This window comes from Urocitellus parryii, chromosome 3, assembly GCF_045843805.1.
Source record: "Urocitellus parryii isolate mUroPar1 chromosome 3, mUroPar1.hap1, whole genome shotgun sequence".
In the NCBI taxonomy this organism is placed as follows: domain Eukaryota; kingdom Metazoa; phylum Chordata; class Mammalia; order Rodentia; family Sciuridae; genus Urocitellus; species Urocitellus parryii.
The window spans coordinates 136,973,231-136,989,649 of NC_135533.1; the positions used below are offsets into that span (position 1 = coordinate 136,973,231).

At 39.2% G+C, this 16,419-nt stretch overlaps 1 protein-coding gene across 1 annotated transcript; it reads right to left on the reverse strand.

Moving 5' to 3' along the window:
- Positions 1-1,278: 1,278 nt before the first annotated feature.
- Arpc3 (actin related protein 2/3 complex subunit 3) lies at positions 1,279-14,263 on the reverse strand. Its single transcript, XM_026386070.2, has 7 exons — positions 14,125-14,263; positions 11,385-11,484; positions 7,150-7,226; positions 4,975-5,043; positions 3,676-3,802; positions 2,133-2,227; positions 1,279-1,413 (listed from the first exon to the last, which is right to left on the reverse strand). The coding sequence occupies exons 1-7, from the start codon at positions 14,128-14,130 to the stop codon at positions 1,351-1,353; spliced, it is 537 nt and encodes a 178-aa protein (XP_026241855.2). The 5' UTR covers positions 14,131-14,263; the 3' UTR covers positions 1,279-1,350.
- Positions 14,264-16,419: the final 2,156 nt, after the last annotated feature.

Below are 16,419 nucleotides of genomic sequence, written 5' to 3' on the forward strand. Positions count from 1 at the left end.
GCGCAGCTGCTATGGAAAAACGGTCTGGCAGTTCTTAAGAAAGTCAAACATAGTTATGACTCAGCAATTCCACTCCTAGGGCCATAATCAAAGAGAAATTAACATGTCCATATAAAAATTTATACATGAATGTTTTGGCAGAAGTTATAAATAGCCAAAAAATGGATACAAAGCAACTGTTCAGGCACTGATGGATAAACACAATGTGTTCTATCCTCACAATGGAATATTACTGAGCCATAGAAAGGAATGGAATCCTATTATATTCTCAACATGGGTAAACTTTGAAGACATTATGCTAAGTTAAGGCAGGCAGATACAAAAGGGTAAATGTTTGATTCCTCTTACATGAGTGTTACCCTCAACAGGTAAATTCAGAGACCAAAAGTAAATCAGAGGTCATGAGAGGCCTAATGGTTATAGTTTCCATTTTATGCAATGAAAGTTTTGAAAATATCCTGTGCTAGTTGTACAACACTGTAGATGTAAGCAGTGACTCTATACATACTGTGTTATGTACATCTCTCTCATACACACACACAGAAAGGAAAAAAAAAATGAAGCAAAAAGAAGTATTGATACATGTTATAGCACAGGTTAACTTTGAAAACATGCTGTGAAAGAAACCAGACACAAAAGGTCATATATTGGGGCTGGGACTGGGGCTGAGTGGTAAAGCACTCACCTAGCATGTGTGAGGCACTGGGTTCAATCTTTAGCACCACATAAAAATAAATAAATAAAATAAAGGCATCATGTCCAACTATAACTAAAAAAAAATTAAAAAGGCCACATATTGTATGACTCCATTTATATGAAACATTCAGAATAAGCAAATCTAGAGACTAAGTAGATTACTTCTGGTGGAGGGTAGGAAGAGTGGTTGGGCAGAAATGAGGGAGGGTGATGGATAAAAAGTACAGGTACATCTTTTTGGGGTGATGAAATGATCTGGAGTTAGTGGCAATGGGTGCAAAACTTTAGGTATATACTAAAAGCCTCTAAATTGTATATACTTTAAAAGGGTGAAGAGTATGGAACATGAATTTTATCTCAAAAAATTTTTAATTGAATGTCAAAGATAAGCAATAAAGTTTTTCTGACATGAAACGTTAAAAAGTTCTTTATTATTCATTCTTATTAAGCACCAGCTTAATACTGCATAAAATTTCAAGTTATCCTTCAACAACTCACCCCCAACCCCCAAATTCTTGATCAAGAGCTTTTCAAGTAGAGTCATGCTCTCTTCTTGCTTCTGTATAAAACTTTAAGAGATAAAGGCAAAGGGTCGAATACATCTTGCTGTGAAATGCTGCCCAAGGTGCTGGAGACTGGCTGCCCAGGCGCCCTTCATTGCCCAGGTCCTGAAAGACTCTTGTTCATGAACTGTCTCTTCACAAAGCAAGTCCACCACTAACAAGGGAAGACAAGACAGAATGGACACATGACAGTGCAATTTCAAGGTAAGTCAGAATTCAAATTAATTAAATAATAAAATTTAATATTGGTCCAGTATCTCTTACATTATAAATTCCTTAAAGGCACATGTAAACTTTCCTGGTCACTCAAAATATGATGAAGTATATCAATTTGATATCGTGGATTCTGCATCCAAGGATTCAACCAACCATGGATAGAAAATATTAGGGGAAAAAAACTATACCTATACTGAACATATTAGACTTTTTCCTTTGTCACTTTCCCTAAGCAACAGAGTATATCGGCTACTTATATAACATTTATATTTTATTAGGGATTATAAATAACCCAGAGATGATTTAAAGCATACAGGAGGAGTGCATAGATAATATGCAAATATTATGCTATTGTATACATAAGGGACCTGAACAGGCACAGATTGTGGTCCCTGAAGGTACTGAGAGGTGACTATATATCCAAGATATCAGACAAATCAAACCTGTTCTGTGGGTTTACAATGCCCCAACGTAAGAACACACAACTAAAACTTCCTTATTAGATGCAATTCATTGTTGTGATTTAGTCAACTATTATGTACCAAGTACATACTTCAGCAACACAAAAATTAAGTGTTCTTGCAATGGAAGACTTTAGTGTGTTCAGCAGAGGTAAAAGGTGATTTACCAATGAAACAGGCAAAAATAGGGTCCTACCTTGCTGGGTTTATCATTCTGAGGGTCAAAAACTTTCTCACAAAGTCTCAGTCCAGTCTCTTGCCTTAGCTGCTGTAGGTAGGCTCGCATGACTTCTAAAAAAGAATTTAAAACTGGGCTGTAATTTTTGTGTGAGTGTGTGGTGCTGGGGATTGAACCCACAGCCATGTACATGCTAGGCAAATGCTCCACCACTAAGCTTCAGTCCCAGCCCTCAGAATTTAAAAAAGTATTTGAAAATATGCCCAAATGTATTGGCCACTGGTCTAGATATCAACTCTGGCAATATATTCTTTTCCTTCCCTTTTTTTTCCTTTCTCCCTCCCTCCTTCCCTCCTTCCTTTCTTTCTGTTACCAGGGACTGAACCCAGAGATGGTTTACCACTGAGCCACATCCTCAGCCCTTTTTTATATCTTATTTAGAGACAGGGTCTCACTGAGCTGCTTAGGGCCTCACCAAGTTACTGAGGCTGGCTTTGAACTCACAATCCTCCTGCCTCAGACTCCCAAGATGCTGGGACTACAGGTGTGCGCCACTGCGCCCAGCAGCAATATATTTCTATACATTCAATATGAGATAAGAAAAATAAATGACAGTTCAAATGGCTTTGTAACTGTATTAATTTTGGCTCAAAAGATTCTCTGTATGTCATATTTGTTGGCAAGAATTTTTTTTGTGAAAGTTACTTATAAGATAATGTACTTATGCTGAGTTCAGTGGCACATGCCTGTAACCCCACTACTTAGGAAGCTGAGCCAGAAGGATTGCAAGTCTGAGGACAGCCTAGGCAACTTAGCAAGACCCTGTGTCAAAATAAAAAAGAGAAAAGGCTGGGGGTATAGCTCAGTGATAAAGCACTGCTGGGTTCACTTTTAGTACTGTAAAAAATTAAATGAAAAAATAAATAAAAGATGGGCTAGGAGCCAGGCTTGGTGGCACATGCTTGTAATCCCAGTGGCTTGGGAGGCTGAGGCAAGAGGATCTTGAGTTCAAAGCCAGCCTTAGTAAAAGTGAGGTTGTTAAGTAACTCAGTGAGACCCTGTCTCTAAATAAAACACAAAATAGGGCCAGGGATGTGGCTCAGTGGTTGAGTGACCCCTGAGTTCAATTGCCAGTATCTTATTTTTTTTTATATTTATTTTTTTAGTTTTAGGTGGACACAATATCTTTATTTTATTTTATGGGTGTTGAGGATCGAACCCAGTGCCTCACGCATACCAGGTAGGCATGCTACCACTTGAGCCACATCCCCAGCCGATTTTGCCAGTATCTTAAAAAAAAAAAAAAAAAAAAAGATGGCCTGGGGTTGTAGTTTAGTGGTACAGCACTTGCCTAGCACATGTGAGGCACTGGGTTCGAGCCTTGACACCACATAAAAATAAATAAAATAAAGGTAGTGTGTCCATCTGCAACTAAAATAAAAGATAATGTAAGTCCCAATGAGTCCACTCTTAATCTGTATACTGATAAAGGCAAGAGAAGGAGGAAGGAAGAATGTCAGAGAAAACCTTCACATAGATAGGACAGAGATCCTGTTCTTACCGTCTTCCTGTTTGTTCGCAGGTTTGGCATAAATCGCATTAAGTGGAAAACCAGGCTCTCCAGGAATGGGAAAATTAGTGATTCCCAGGGTATACATTTCTTTCTCACCTTGGCTTTTGGAATTGCACTAAAAACAATAACAAAATCACACACACATTTAAGAAGGAATAGGATAATAATGTCCAAACTATAATTTTTTTAGTTTAAGCAGCTAAGGGAGGGGCATAATGTTTTTTGTGTCTTTTGTAGTCTGGTAAATCCTGTGGGCCCCTTCTCAGAGAAATGTTTCAAATGAACAAAACAAAGTAACATAATTAACATAAGAGAAACCAATTATTATTATTATTATTATTAATTTGGTACCAAAGATGGAACCCAGAGGCATTTAACCACTGAATCACATCTCCAGCCCTTTTTATTTTTTATTTTGAGACAGAGTCTAAGTTGCTTAGTGCCTCACTAAACTGCTGAGGCTGGCCTTGAACTTGTGATCCTCCTGCCTCAGCCTCCGCAGCTGCTAGAATTAAAGGCTTGTGCTACTATGCCCAGCTTCAAGAGAAAACAATTATAATGAAACACAATAAAATATCTAAAAATCTCTCTCTCTCTTTTTTTTTTTTTAATTTTTGGTACCAGAGACTGAACTCAGGGGTACTCAACCACTGAGCCACATCTCCATCCCTATTTAGTGTTTCATTTAGAGACAGGTTCTTACTGGGTTGCTTAGCGCCTTGCCATTGCTGAGGCTGGCTTTGAACTCCCAATTCTCCCGTCTCAGCCTCCCCAGACGCTGGGATTATAGATGTGCACCACTGTGCCTGGCTAAAATCACACATTTTTAAAAAGTGCACAAAACAGTAAGAACTAATAGCTAAGATGAGTGAGATAAACTTTGAAATATCTTCAACACCAATATAATATGAAAATATCATGAATTCTATAGAAGAAAAAGTCATAGGCATTGCTAATACTACTGTGGACAGCCTATGTTAATAACTAAAATAAATGCTAAATTTTAGTTATAGGAAAGAAAAATGAAATTTTTGCCACTTAACCTCACAGACCTTTGGATTCTATTCTTGGACTCCAGGGTCAAGAACTCCTGAGCCAAGCGAAATTCTTTGTCAAGATTTTTGTCTTTCACGTGCAAAGCCTTTTGAAATCACCACTATCTTTTTTTTTTTTTGGGGGGGGGGTATGATAGTCAACCACATTATGAATTCGAAGAACTACATTCAGATTTTCCTCTTAAATAAATGCTCTAAGTCAGAGGAAATATGATTACCCAAGTTTAATTACCTTTTGGAGTTTCTTTAGACACTCAGAAATGTAGAGGGTGATATATATCAAGGTCCTATCAGCTTCATTCTATGGGGGGAAAACAAAATCTTCATTAAAACAACAAAAAAACCATAACAACCATGTATATACAGCCTTTGCCTTTTGATTACCTACTGAAAATCCTGACAATATAGTTACCATAGCATCAAAAAGTGTCATTTTCCAAATACATGCATGGTCTTTCAAACTCCCTTGGGCAGGAGCCACTGGCTTCCATCCTGAGCTGTGGGGCTACCCTTGTTTTTCTCAGCTGCTACGGCTGACGGCCTAGGTTCCTGAGGAGCTGTGCCAACAGCCCCTCACTCTGCGTAGGAAGGAGGATTAACAAAGCTGCCTGGAAAACCTGAGGCACACCATATGGCTGGCTAATTATTTAAAAGCCTTTCACTTGAGGATTTCTGCCGAGGACAGAAACACTCATTACTCAAAAGAAGGAAGCAATTATTTCACATCTGACATGTTCTTGAAGAACTCCAGAAGCCTAACATCTTGACCTAAATGAGAAGAAAATGTGAAGACAACAGCTATTGATCAAATGTGGCATGTACCGTAGGCCCAACTTCACAAAGATTTATTAAAACAACAACAAAACTAAAGCTATATATTTCCCTTTTTTTTAAGACTGTATATTTGATGATGAAATATGCAAAATGTGGCAGAATTACAATATTTATTCACACCTTGTAAAAATACAATACTTAGACGTGCATTAGATATTGAAAATACATCGTCAATATCACAGGATGTTCAGACAATTTGTATGTAGATCAAGAGCCCATAAAAGATTCCATATCCTGTTTGATTCTAAAAGTAAAAGTTTGGCAAGAGGTTAAAGTTACATATTTTAGGACACTACCAGGAAAATTCCTCACCATTTTTTGTAACTTGCTCAGGAACTGTCCCTGCCTCCGACTCTTGCCCCTGTATTGGGGATTAAACCCAGGGCCCCCTACCACTGAGCTACATCCTAGCCTTTTCTATTTCATTTTTGAGACAGGGTCTAAGTTCCCCAGGCTGGCCTCAAATCTGTAATCCTCCTGCCTCAGTCACCTGAGTGTCTGGGATTACCATGTACCATCAAGCCCAGCTATAAAATTTTTAAAAATTTCCCCTCTCCTTTTCTTCTACTCCTGTCTACCTTTTCCTTGACCATCCTCTTCATGGGAAGTGAGAGCAGAAAAGGAGAGAAGAGGGGTCAGGAAAGCAGGCGAGGGTTATTCAAGTTTCTTTACTTCTCAATATCAAGTCTATGACACAAAAACCCAAGTTAAGCGTCCTTTATCAAAAATGTTTGGGCCCAGAAAAGCGTTTCATATTCTGGAGTGTTTGGAATTTTGTAGTATTTGCAGACTTTACCAGTTGAGCATTCCTAATCTAAAAACCCCAAATCTGAAATGCTCAACCTGTATATAAAAAAATAATAAGGCTGTGTCTAGTGGCACATGCTTGTAATCTCAAGTGACTAGGGAGGCCAGAAACTTAGTGAGGCCCTAAGCAACTTAATAAGACCCTGTCTGAAAAAAAAAAAAAAAAAAAAAATTAAAAATGGAGCTGGGGATGTAGCTCAATGGCAAAGCATCCCTGTGTTCAATCCCCAGTACCAAAAAAAAAAAAAAAAAAAAAAAAAAAAGCATTTAAGGCCTTTTGATTGTGGATGGGTCCTACACAAATATAGGGCTGGCACATAACAGATCCTTAATTAATGATGAATAAAAAAGATAAGTCCAGACCAGGGGTTGGCAAGTCTTTTCTGAAAAGGTCAGATAGTAAACATTTTTTGCATTTTGGCCTGTGCAGATTTTGTCATAACTACTCAACTGCTATTGTAGTAGGAAAATAACCACAGACTATATGCATACAAATGTACGCTGCTGTGTCCAATTAAATTTTATTTACCAAAAGAAGTTGTGTGTCACATTTGGTCCTAAGGTTATGGTTTGCCAACACCTGATACACACTTTGGGGAAAAAAAATGAAACTAATATTTATACAGAGTCTACCATTAGGTACTATTCTGTAATTTTAAAATCACAATCTCATTTTATTTTATTTAGTCCTCACAGCAACCCTAACTGCAAGGTAGATATTATCCACATCAAAAAAGTAAGTTAAACTACAAGCACTGTAATTTACCTTAATTTCATAGTTCTTGAAGAAGACATTGGCCTTGAAGTAATAGATGGCTTCATCCACAATATCTGTATCTTTTGCTAATCAGGAAGGGAGGAAGGTAGAGAATATCAGCAGCCAAGTGCAAACCATAACACCTATAAAAAGCTATAAAGAAACCCCCACCAAACTTAAGTCCCAAGTGTCCTGAAGTTGAACAAAATAAAATGAAGTTACTGAAATTATCTTAAAAAACTTGTTCTAGAAAAACAAGTACATAACTTTTTGGGGGGTCATTTTTGTAAAACTTATGTACACTCATTAGAAAAAGAATTCAATTAAGGGGCTGGGACTGTGGCTCAGCGGTAGACCACTTGCCTAAAAAATGTGGGGCCCTGGGTTCAATCCTCAGTACCACATATAAATGATGATGTCCAATTACAATTAAACAAGTATTTAAAAAATAATTCAATTAATACAAAAATATATTTTTAATTATCACCCCAAATCCCCGCTACATAGAAACAACTACTATTAACATTTAGTGAACATCATTCAAAGCCTCTCTCAATGCATTTATAGAAAAAGACTGAGATATAGGTTAACTTTAACGAAGTTTTTTTTTAAAAATAAAAGGTATTCAATATAATTTTTACGTAGTGTAGTTTCAGAGGAAAAAACACTCAATTATTTCAAATTTGTTGGGATTCAGACATATATCTTTCTTTTTATAAAAACTATGACTTGGGGCTGGGGATGTGGCTCAAGCGGTAGCATGCTCGCCTGGCATGCGTGCAACCCGGGTTTGATCCTCAGCACCACATATAAACAAAGATGTTGTGTCCACCGAAAACTAAAAAATAAATATTAAAAAAAATTCTCTCTCTCTTAAAAAATATAATAAAAAAATAAAAATAATAAAAATAAAAACTATGACTTAGTTGGGCATGGTAGTGCATGCCTGTAATCCCAACTTCTCAGGAAGCTAAGGCAGAAGGATCACAATTGTGTTCAAGGCCCACCCTCAGCAATTTAGGGGTACCCGGGCCCAAATTAAGAAATAAAATTTAAAAAAGGTCTGGGGATGTAGCTCAAGCCCCTGGGTTTAGTCCCCAGGAAGGCAAAAAACAAAAACAAAAACAAAAAAAACCCCAAAACCACAAAATGATGACTTAAATGTACTTGGGGGCTAGGAGTTTTCAGTGGTAGAGCTCTTGCCTGGCATGCACAAGGCCCTGGGTTCAATCACTAACCCTGGGGCGGAGAAAAAGCTGTTGGACAAGGCTACAGACTGAAAAAAGACAGAAATACTGCTGTGACAGAGACAGATGTCATTACACAATTTCTCTGGCAGTTTTTGGTTCTCCATTTTTTTTTTTTTTTAATTTTAAAAAGGTCAAAATACCAGGGTCTTGATATCCGGCAGCTGGTTTCAGTAATGCCAAGACACTTATTTATACTTCTTGTCCATGATTGTTATCCCTCACAAACAGAAATGCAAAGTAACCTCAAAGCTTTAATTCTCTGCAGTTCAGCTGTCTTTATCCCTGTTTATTCCTCTGTTGAAGAATTTCAATGGAATTCTAACTCTAGACTTATATTCCCTGCAATCTATTTTCTTAGGAAAAGGAATTTTCCTCAGAGAATGCAATCAGCTAGTTCTTCTAAACACAATGATAGGAGGTGGTGGAAGTGAAAATGATTCAGAATCTAGAAGAGTGCTTGGCATATAAAAGGCACTCCAAAGCTATCTGCTGAATATAAAGGAATCTGTGAGTATGTGGGATGCTAGGGATTGAATCCAGGGCCTTGCTAAATACATGCTCTAACACTGGGATAGAACCCCAGCCTCACAATTAATTAATGTTAAATTACTTAGCTCACAACACAGGCTTTCACTCTAATTTAGTATTAATCTAGTCCTTTTAGGAAGAGAAACAAGGTCACCCCTCAATATTTCTGGTTTCTTAGGGTCTCAATCTCCCGTGAGGGCCCAAGAATTGCAAAGGTGGTAGATTTATTCCATCCTTGTTCTACTGTACCTTCTGATATACTATATGGTATTTGTAACCATGTAGAAAGTGTTCTTCTCAAGACATCTGGGCCAACATTGATTCTTATGCTTTCTTTGCAGTGTAATTTTTTTTATATTATTAGTCTTCTTCTTGTGTCTTTTTCCATCTGTTCTTTTTTTTCTCAGAATCAAATAAAAACCATGGTGACTCACCAAATTTATTAAGTTTACTTAGCTTTAAACTGGTGTTGAAAACAGAATTAAATTAAGAGGCGGTCAAGTCAAATAGTCTGGCAGAAGAATGGAGATGGGATCAGTATAAAACTTGTAGTTATAACTATGGTCTTGGAAACCATGAGTGGAACTCAATCCAGACCCTTGCTGGGTGTAGGGAAACCATGTCTAACATAATTCAAATTATATTGTTGGCAGAACATCTCAGAATGTGTCAGAAGAATCTGTCTGAAAACAGAATAAGGCTTTTTTTTTAATTTTTTTTTTTTTTTAGTTGTAGATGAGTACAATACCTTTATTTATTTATTTATTTATTTGTGTGTGCTAAGGATTGAATCCAGTGCCTCACATGTGCTAGTCAAGTGCTCCACCACTGAGCTATAACCCCAGCCCCAGAATGAGGCTTTCTGAACAGCAGAAATGTTTCAAAAAGCAGAGTGACGTGGGATGGGGAATGTAGTTCAGGGGGTGAGTTTATGCTTAGCATTCACAAAGCACTGGGTTCAATTCCCAGTACCCCAAAACAAATTAAAAAAATCAAACAGCTACCAAAGAGAGAAAATTAAAAAAAAAAAAAAAAAAAGCAAGAGTAGACACAATGAGGGCTTGTGGCTCAGTGGAAAAGCATTTGCCTTGCAAGTGTGAGGTACTGGGTTCCATTCTAGAACAACATAAAAACAAATACAGACACTAAGTCTATACACAACTAAAAACAATATTAAAACAAACAAACAAAAAAGAGTAGATACAATGGGCTGTGGTGGCTCAGTGGTAAAGCGCTCGCCTGGCACACATGAGGCACTGGGATCAATCTTCAGCACCACATAAAAATAAAATAAAGATATTGTGTCCGCATACAACTAAAAAAATACACTTAAAAAAAATAAAAGAGAGTAGGGGCTGGGGCTATGGCTCAGTGGTAGAGCACTTGCCTAGAATGTGTGAGGTGCTAGGTACAGTCATCAGCACCACATAAAAATAAATAAAGATATTGTGTCCAACTACAACTAAAATAAATAACTAAATAAAAAAGAGTAGACACAGTAATGTTATAGAGCATATTTAAGATTTTAGAGTAGCAGGCTGGGGATGTGGCTCAAGCGGTAGGGCGCTCGCCTGGCATGCGTGCGGCCCAGGTTCAATCCTCAGCACCGAAAACTAAAAAATAAATATTAAAAAAAAAAAAAGATTTTAGAGTAGCAAGCAGATCAGGGGAGGGAGGAGAAGAAGGAAAGGGAATGTATTGGAGAATGTGACTGATCACTTATGTGCATGTACAAATATGGCATAATGAATTCCACTGCTATGTATAATTACAATGCACCAATTGAAAAAAAGTAAAAAAAAAGATATAAGAATGAGGTAGTGTTAAAAATGAAGATCCTGAAGAATGAACAAAGGAAAAATATTTAGATAGGGAAGAGGTTAAAATACTTTTTGTTGCTTGTTTTTCCCACTGTGATGACAGAGAAAGGATGGGGACATGGCATTTAACAGAGATAGCAGCATTAGATTAGTTTAAAAGGCTGATAGTGAGCCAGGTGCAGTGGCACACGGCTATAATCCCAGAGGCTCGAAAGGCTGAGGCAGGAGGAGAGTGAGTTCAAAGCCAGCCTCAGCAATAGTGAGGCACTAAGTAATTCAGAGAGACCCTGTCTCTAAATAAAATACAAAATAGGGTTGGGGATGTGGCTCAGTGGTTGAGTGTTCTTGAATTCAATCCCCAGTTACCCCCACCTCCTTCCCCAAATAAAAAGACTGACAGTGATTGCAGGAACAGTTTCCAAAATTAAGCACATTTTCTCTCAACAAAGTATTCCAGAGAAATTAGAATAACATAGTTTCCTATTAAATGCAACATACAACCTCAGTCTTGAAAAATACAACACCCACCAAGCAAACAGAAGGAAGAGAACAATCTGAGGTAGGACTAGGTTCTGAATTTCTCAGATTTAATGTCAGAAGTTTAGGCATTTCATAGCAAAATTTGAAAATAATGGTTTAGACTTACTCTCTCTAGGGGCAGGTCCTTTGAACTGACTTCTGATAGGCAACAGGGCCATGTTTCCAATGAGTTTGGTGTCGGGGTCCATGAGGGAAGAGTGGTAAGCCTGTAGTGGCAAGCCAGGTAAGAAAACAGAAACAGAATGATAGCAAATGTCACTGGGGTGACAAATACATTCTTCCAAAGGAAAAGAAGAAGGGATGGCAGCAGCAAAGTGCTGGAGCTGGCTCTTACTGAAAACCAATTGTTAAATTCTGAGGAATTATGCAAGTAGTTATTAAACACAGTCAAAAATTAAATTTGTAAATTTATAATTATATTTTAAAAACAAAAACAATAAGTATTCAACCACTTCCCAATTTAAAAAAATTACATTTTACTATTGTCTATGTTCTCAGGGTTTTTTTAGGCCTTTTCTATCTTTGTAGTAGAAATACTGTATGATAGGATGCTACTGTGTATGTCTTCCAATTTTGTATTCAGTGACATCACAGTGATAACTGCTGGAAATATTTTCATTAGAGAAAGAGGCAAATAGAATATATCAGGGTACCCCCCCCTCCAGTTAAACCAGGACCCAAGTACTACCTTTTCAGTTTTGCTACTTCCTGGCTTTATGATTTCAACAAAAACATCACTTTTCTTCCTTAGCCTGTTTCCAAATTTGTAAAATGTGTATGATGAGTGATATGCACCACCTTTAGTGGGAGGTGTGAGTTAAAGGAGAGGGAAAAAGAATACCTGTGAGAGCAATTTTAATGCTGACTCCTACTTTTGCTTTTTAAAGAAGTCTGGCTTTTTAGAAGACAACATATCCATTCATAGATTCATTAATTCACCAAATGATTACCAAGCATCTTCTATGTGCAAGGGACAGTGATACAGTTGATATAAGACCAGTGTGGTACTTGTTCTTAAAGAACTTTCAGGCTAATGGAGAAAGCAGATGCAAAATAAATAACAGAGAAATCCAGGATGCTTTATGCATAACTGGAATGAGCCCAGAGCTTTACAGTTCTGGCTTAAAATCTTGCTTTACCACTAGTGTGAAAGTTATTTAATTTCTGTGGACCTCAGTCTCCTCTACTGCAAAATAAACAATAATGGTATCTACTTCATAAGGTCACATTGAGATTTATTATTTAAAAATTTTTATTGGTGCATTATAATTACACATAATAGAAGGGAGTCATTATGACATATTCATACAGGCACATAACATAATTTAGTCTATTTCATTCCCCAGTATTTCCTCTTTCCCCTTCTCTCCTCCCTTCCCCTTAACTTTGAGTCTGGCTTATTTTGCTTAATATAATGCTCTCAAGTTCCATCCATTTTCCTGCAAATTATATAACTTTTGTTCTTCTTTTTAAAAAATATTTATTTTTAGTTGTAGTTGGTCACAATATCTTTATTTTATTCATTTATTTTTATGTGGTGCTGAGGATGGAATCCAGTACCTTGCACGTGCTAGGCAAGTGCTCTACCACTGAGCCACAACCCCAGCCCCAACTTTGTTCTTCTTTATGACTAAATAAAACTCCATCGTGTTCAATTAAGAATTAAATAGAAACCCAATTACTATATATAACCACTAAATAATAATAATAATAATAATAATAATAATAATAAAGCAAACAGAATACTTTATGAAGTGTGTAGCTCTGGTCCGGGAGTCAAATGATAATTATGGAATTTGTGAAATACATAGCTGTAAGTATGGCCTGCTCCTTTTCATCACAGGTATGCCTTACATAAAGCAAGCCCTGCCGTCCCATTCACCAGTAACTGTCTTGTTATCCACCTATTTCTTCCATTGCATCTGTCACTATCTGAAACTCCGCTATTTGTTTACATTTTTTTTTTTATTGTCTGTCTCCCTATTAGACTGTCAACTCCTTAAAAGTGGAGATTTGTTGGCCTCACTCGCTGCTGTAGAAGTGTTCAGCCTGCAGCAGATGCTCAGTAATGTTTGTTGAATGTAATGCATGTCACTGAATCACCTTTTTCCTAACCTGCAAAACTGAAACCACAATGGCTACAAATCCGTCAGACCCGCAGGACAACCGGGCCATCATCAATTTTCACTCCTATCCCCATGCACACGAAAAAAGAAACACCTGGAAACCCAAGCCGACCCCGAGGCGAAGGATTTCTCAACCCAGCTGGATCGGAGGTGGCCGCCACGCGGAGGCGATACGTCAGTCCGGGAAGTGGGGTCTGACAGAAGACAAGCAGCAGGCGGGATCCGTCCCCTAAGGCGGAGGAGGAACTGGCGCTGGCAGAAAAAAGAAGCTGGACTCTGGGCTTGAAAAATGAAGAATAGGGGCTGGGGACATAGCTCAGTTGCTTGCCTAACATGCATAAGGCCCTGGGTTCAATCTCCAGCATCACCACCAAAAAAAAAAAAAAAAAAAAAAAGAAGAAGAAGAAGAAAAAGCGTAGTCTTTTTAACCGCGGCCGCAGTGAGTCTTCCGGTCCCAGCTGGCCTCAGGGGGAGCAGAGGGGCGAGGGAAGGGGCCGGGAAGGGCTCTGGCGGCCTCCTCCCTCGCCCGGCCGCCGGGCCACACTGCCGCGCCCCACGACCCCCCACGCCGACACCCCCGGCCTCCCCAACACTAAAGAGACTGGTCCCGTTCCTCGCCTCTCCCCTTTTCAGGCCCCCGCTTTTCTCAGCACGCGCACGACTTCCCGCCGCTTTCCCCAACACCCACTGTGTCCCCACAACTCGGGCTCGAACCCTTACCGGCATCTTGGCGACGCTGGGGTTTGGACTCAGAAGCAAGATCTAGTTAAAGCGCTGCGCTTCCGTTCTGGGGACCAGGGCGGAGTAGGCGGAAGTGAGCCGGGAGGGGAGGGCAAGAAGAGGACGCGACGTTTCCGGCCTTGCCTTCTCGCCGCCGTCTGCTGCGGCTGCAAGGATCAGAAGGTGCGTCAGGGGGCGTCCGAGCTCTGGGCAGGGTCTCTGAGTACCGCGCATGTGTAAAGCGCATGCGGACCAGGGAGGTGTTTGAGGCTTACGGTATCCCAGTGACTAATCACCTTTGTTTTTCCTTAAAACTCACCTTTTCAGTGAAAATTAATTCCCTAATCACACCTTTAAATTCAACCCCACTCCAACCCCCTGCTTTAAGTGAGAAAACCTTTTCCCCTCAGTTTTATGATTCTGCTTTTCCTTTTGATGTCGTCTGTTGCCCCACCCTTGTGAATGTTAAAAAGGCAGGGCTGTCGTCTGCTTTGTTCACTGGTATCCCCCGCGCCGGTGACAGTCACTGTACATTGTAAGCATCGGTGAATATTTGTTGAGTGAATGAACTCCACCGACTGCCTTCAAAAAAGGGAAGTTGGGGGCTGGGGATGTGGCTCAAGCGGTAGCGCGCTCGCCTGGCATAGCGTGCGACCCGGGTTCGATCCTCAGCACCACGTACCAACAAAGATGTGTCTGCCGAGAACTAAAAAATAAATATTAAAAAAAAAAATTCTCTCTCTCACTCTCTCTTTAAAAAAAAAAAAAAAGGGAAGTTGGGGAGGGAAAGAGGAAGAGCTTGGCGACTGAAATGAAGCAAGCTAAATTATATCAGAACAAACCCCCACTATTGTGTGTTAAGTATAATGCACTAATAAAAACTTTTTTTTTTTTTTTGGTACCAAGGATTGAACCCAGGAGCGCTTAATCCCTGAGCCACATCCCCATCCCGTTTTCATATTTTATTTAGAGACAGATAAGTTGCTTAGGGCCTCGCTAGATTGCTGAGGCTGGCTTTGAACTCAGGATCCTCTTGCTTCAGCCTCCCAAGCCACTGGGATTACAGGTGTGCACCATCGCGCCTGGCTTAATAAAAACATTTTTTAAATGGGGAAATTGAAGAGCATAACGAATAAGGGATTTGTGTATACTTTCTGCCATTCTTTGTGTAATGATTGAGAAGTGGACACTTTTTTTTTTTTTTTAAAGAGAGAGTGAGAGAAAGAATTTTAATATTTATTTTTTAGTTATCGGCGGACATAACACCATTGTTTGTATGTGGTGCTGAGGATCGAACCCGGGCCTCACGCATGCCAGGCAAGCGCACTACCACTTGAGCCACATCCCCAGCCCCTGGACACTGGTTTTAAAGTCCCAGTTCCAACATGTACTAGCTAATTCTGGGCAAGTTAATTCACCTCTCTGTGAATTAACTTGAAAATGGAGACAGTATTTCTCATTGTTTTGTGAGAATGAAATAACCTGAAAAATGCTTAGAATTTACATGCCTGGAGGATAGTGAAAACTCATTATTAGAAAGCACCTCTTGTGAAAAGCAAAATTCATTGCTGTCTGGGAACCATTTTTTCTGCCAGCCCCTAAGATTGAAATATTCTCTTATTCCCACATCTGATTTCTCGTTTGGGTCTCTAGCCAAATAGTACTTTTTAGAAGTGTCCTATTAATCACTCATTTGTTACTTTCTCCACTCTCCCATCCCTTAGCAGTTTTCCTTTTTTCAGGTATAGTCTTGCTGGCCAGCACGGCAGACCCATTCAAGTTAGGCCTTGTCTGCCCTCAGCATTGCCATTTTATTCAGTGTCAGGCATCCACAGAACCTCATTAAATTTGTGCAGAGTCATATTATGCTCCCCTGAGACAGTAAAATCCCTGAGGCCTGGAAGGTCAGATTCTTTCAACCCCAATATTCAGAGAGGAACGCAACAGAATCTAGCCTCTCATTTTCTTCCCCATGGAGATATTAGAATCTCCAGAAGCTAAACCAGGGAGGTATAGCAAGAAGAGGGCAAATAAAAGGTTCTTTCTTCCCCTCCCAAGGGGCAAAATTTCTAAGAATAAGTAGCCCTGAGAGATAAGAGTGCACTCCAGGGGCTACAGCAAAGTCCCCAAGCCAACTGGCAAACTCCATGTTGCCCACTCATCATGTTCTTCACAAATTGGTCTTTTTTTTAAACTGGGGATCGAACCCAAGGCTTTCTGCATGTGAGGTGAGTGCTTTGCCACTAAGCTACATACATCCCAGTCCTCAAGTTCATCTTTTGAAAATAACTCACA

Coding starts and splice junctions, on each gene's coding strand:
- Arpc3 (XM_026386070.2), bottom strand. Junction 5,044..7,149: donor TCAAGAACTATGAAATTAAG/GTAAATTACAGT, acceptor TTCCCCCCATAG/AATGAAGCTGATAGGACCTT. Junction 2,228..3,675: donor TGCGAACAAACAGGAAGACG/GTAAGAACAGGA, acceptor ATTCTTTTTTAG/AAGTCATGCGAGCCTACCTA.